This window comes from Limanda limanda, chromosome 4 (genome assembly GCF_963576545.1).
Source record: "Limanda limanda chromosome 4, fLimLim1.1, whole genome shotgun sequence".
Lineage (NCBI taxonomy): Eukaryota > Metazoa > Chordata > Actinopteri > Pleuronectiformes > Pleuronectidae > Limanda > Limanda limanda.
Window position 1 is genome coordinate 32,035,374 of NC_083639.1, and position 2,500 is coordinate 32,037,873.

Sequence of the window (2,500 nt, forward strand, 5' to 3'; positions counted from 1 at the left end):
TTTAGTGTTTGTATTTTTAAAACTCGGCTCACAGAAGGTTTTATTTGATTTTGGTAGAAATACACCAGTGTTATCAAACTATATGAGCATTATTAGGGCCCGAGCACTGACATCAAAGGTCTGGTGAGACCCTATTGAAATTGTAAGGATTATTATTATTATTATTTAGGCAAATGAATTGGCTTTTTGAGGGCTTTACCATGTTCAAATTCTTACCAAAATTTGCACAAAGTTAGAAAGTGGTGAAAATTTACGTATTCTGAAGGAATTTTCAATGGGCGTATCATGACCAGACAAACAAAAAAGTCTCTGGGTGCAATTGGAAAAACACAACAGGAAGCCTGCTATATTGCATTTAGTGGCCATTTTTGCCATATTCCACATTTATTCTTTGATACACTTGTACCAGGGTTTTCATCGGATCAACTTCAAATTGAGATGAGTGTCATCACAACAAGATGGAGATAAAAACTGACTGACGGATTTTTTTTTAATCACACAGTGTGACCGTGGCGTGGCGTCAAAGTTTGATTACACGCCATTAAAACATGATGTTCTGTAACGCGGACATACATGGACCATGAATCCTTTGATTTCAGTCTTCCTAGATCAAAGGAAACTTTATGTCTTGCAAAGGTTACGTCTCTCTCTCTCTCAGAACTGGTTATTTTTGTTTTTTCAGACAAAAAGCATGCAACGCTTCAAAATGGATGTGCTCGGGCCCACCCAGTGCTGCTTTGCAGCCCTAAAAATTTTATTAAAGTGGTGAAAATTTATTATTATTATCATTATTATTCAGGCAAATGAATTGGCTTTTTGAGGGCTTTAATTATTATTATAAGTTATGATATTATTATACCATCTCAGATTTCATTAAAGTTATAACTCGACTTTACCTCCTTTTCATGCTGAATTTCAATGAATATCTGTCAAAGGGAAGAAGAGCAGAAACCACTCGAGCTGTAATATTGGACACTGTGGGAAGCAAAATGCTGTTTGGTATCATAATTATTTGTTAATGTTTGAAGACAAATACAGCAGCTCGACAGATTTCAGATCTTTTCAACTAAAAAACATAAATGAGCAGAACAGGTGGAATAACCCATCCACAGATTCATCTGATAAGCAGGTTTAATTATTATTATTATTTAGGCAAATGAATTGGCTTTTTGAGGGCTCTACCATGCTCAAATTCTTAACAAAATTTGCAGAAAGTTAGAAAGTGGTTACAATTTACATATTCTGGAGGAATTTTCAATGGGCGTCGCAAAATGGCTCTACAGTGCCCCCCCAGACCCCGGAACGTGTTCACATTGACCGATCTTCACAAAAATCGATACACATGTGTATCATGTATAGACAAACAAAAAAGTCTTAGGTGCAATTGGAAAAACGCAACAGGAAACCTGCTATCTTACATTTAGTGGCCATTTTGGCCATGTTCCACATTTTTACTTTGAGGTACTTCTACCAGAGCTTTCATCAGATCAACTTCAAATTGAGATGAGTGTCATCACAACAAGATGCAAGATGGGGATACAAAGTTATTCAAAGATCGATTTTTCGTCACATGGTGTGACCGTTGCGTGGCGTCAAAGTTTGATTACACGCCATTAAAGCACAAGGTTCTGTATCGCGGACCAGGAATCCTTTGATGCTGAATCGTAAACAACAACTCCACTCCTGCAGTGACAGTGTCAGTGGTCATAGACCAAAGGAATCTTTATGTCTTGTATTAAATATGTTTCTGACAGCCACAATTACTGAATGCCCAAAGTCACACTGTATAATTGTGTCACACCTAAGGTATAATAATCACGACAAAATATACAATCATTTGATGATGTCATACTTTTTACTGCACTCACACACAAATTAATGAGAAAACTTGAGCTGATTTGAATTTATAAAACCATCTTTTAATTTTCTGACAATGTGTCCATTTGTTTGCACTTTGCTTCTGTTTCTTTAAAAAGACTTCAGCACGTCACAGACTCAACAAACACCTCGACTCAGACAGGAAGTGAACCTCAGAGAAGTTCGTGGAGCTGTGACTGACTGACTGTCTGTTTCCAGCTTCACCTGGAGACTCAATGGCTTCCAGATCAGAAGAGGATCTCTACTGTCCCGTCTGCCATGATGTCTTCACAGATCCTGTTGTCCTGTTATGTAGCCACAGCTTCTGTAAAGACTGTGTGGAGAGCTGGTGGAAAGACAAAGAAGTAAAAGAGTGTCCACTTTGTAAGAGAAGATCTTCAAAGGAACAACCACCTTGTAATCTGGCGTTGAAGAACCTGTGTGAGACCTTCTTACAGGAGAGAGGTCAGAGCTCTTCACATGCTCTCTGCAGTCTGCACTCAGAGAAACTCAGACTCTTCTGTCTGGACCATCAGCAGCCAGTGTGTCTCGTCTGCAGAGATTCAGAAAAACACACCGACCACAGATTCAGACCCATCGATGAAGCTGCACAACAACACAAGAAGCAGATTCAGGAAACTCT

General features: G+C 38.6%; 1 protein-coding gene across 1 annotated transcript in view; it reads left to right on the plus strand.

The window, feature by feature from the left end:
• Positions 1-2,093: 2,093 nt before the first annotated feature.
• LOC132999335 (E3 ubiquitin-protein ligase TRIM35-like) overlaps positions 2,094-2,500 on the plus strand; it is a gene marked incomplete at its 3' end in the record, with an annotated part of 2,195 nt that continues 1,788 nt past the window's right edge. Inside the window, exon 1 of the mRNA XM_061068977.1 lies at positions 2,094-2,500. This exon is cut by the window's right edge and continues 164 nt beyond it. Coding sequence (XP_060924960.1) covers positions 2,094-2,500 — 407 coding nt within the window.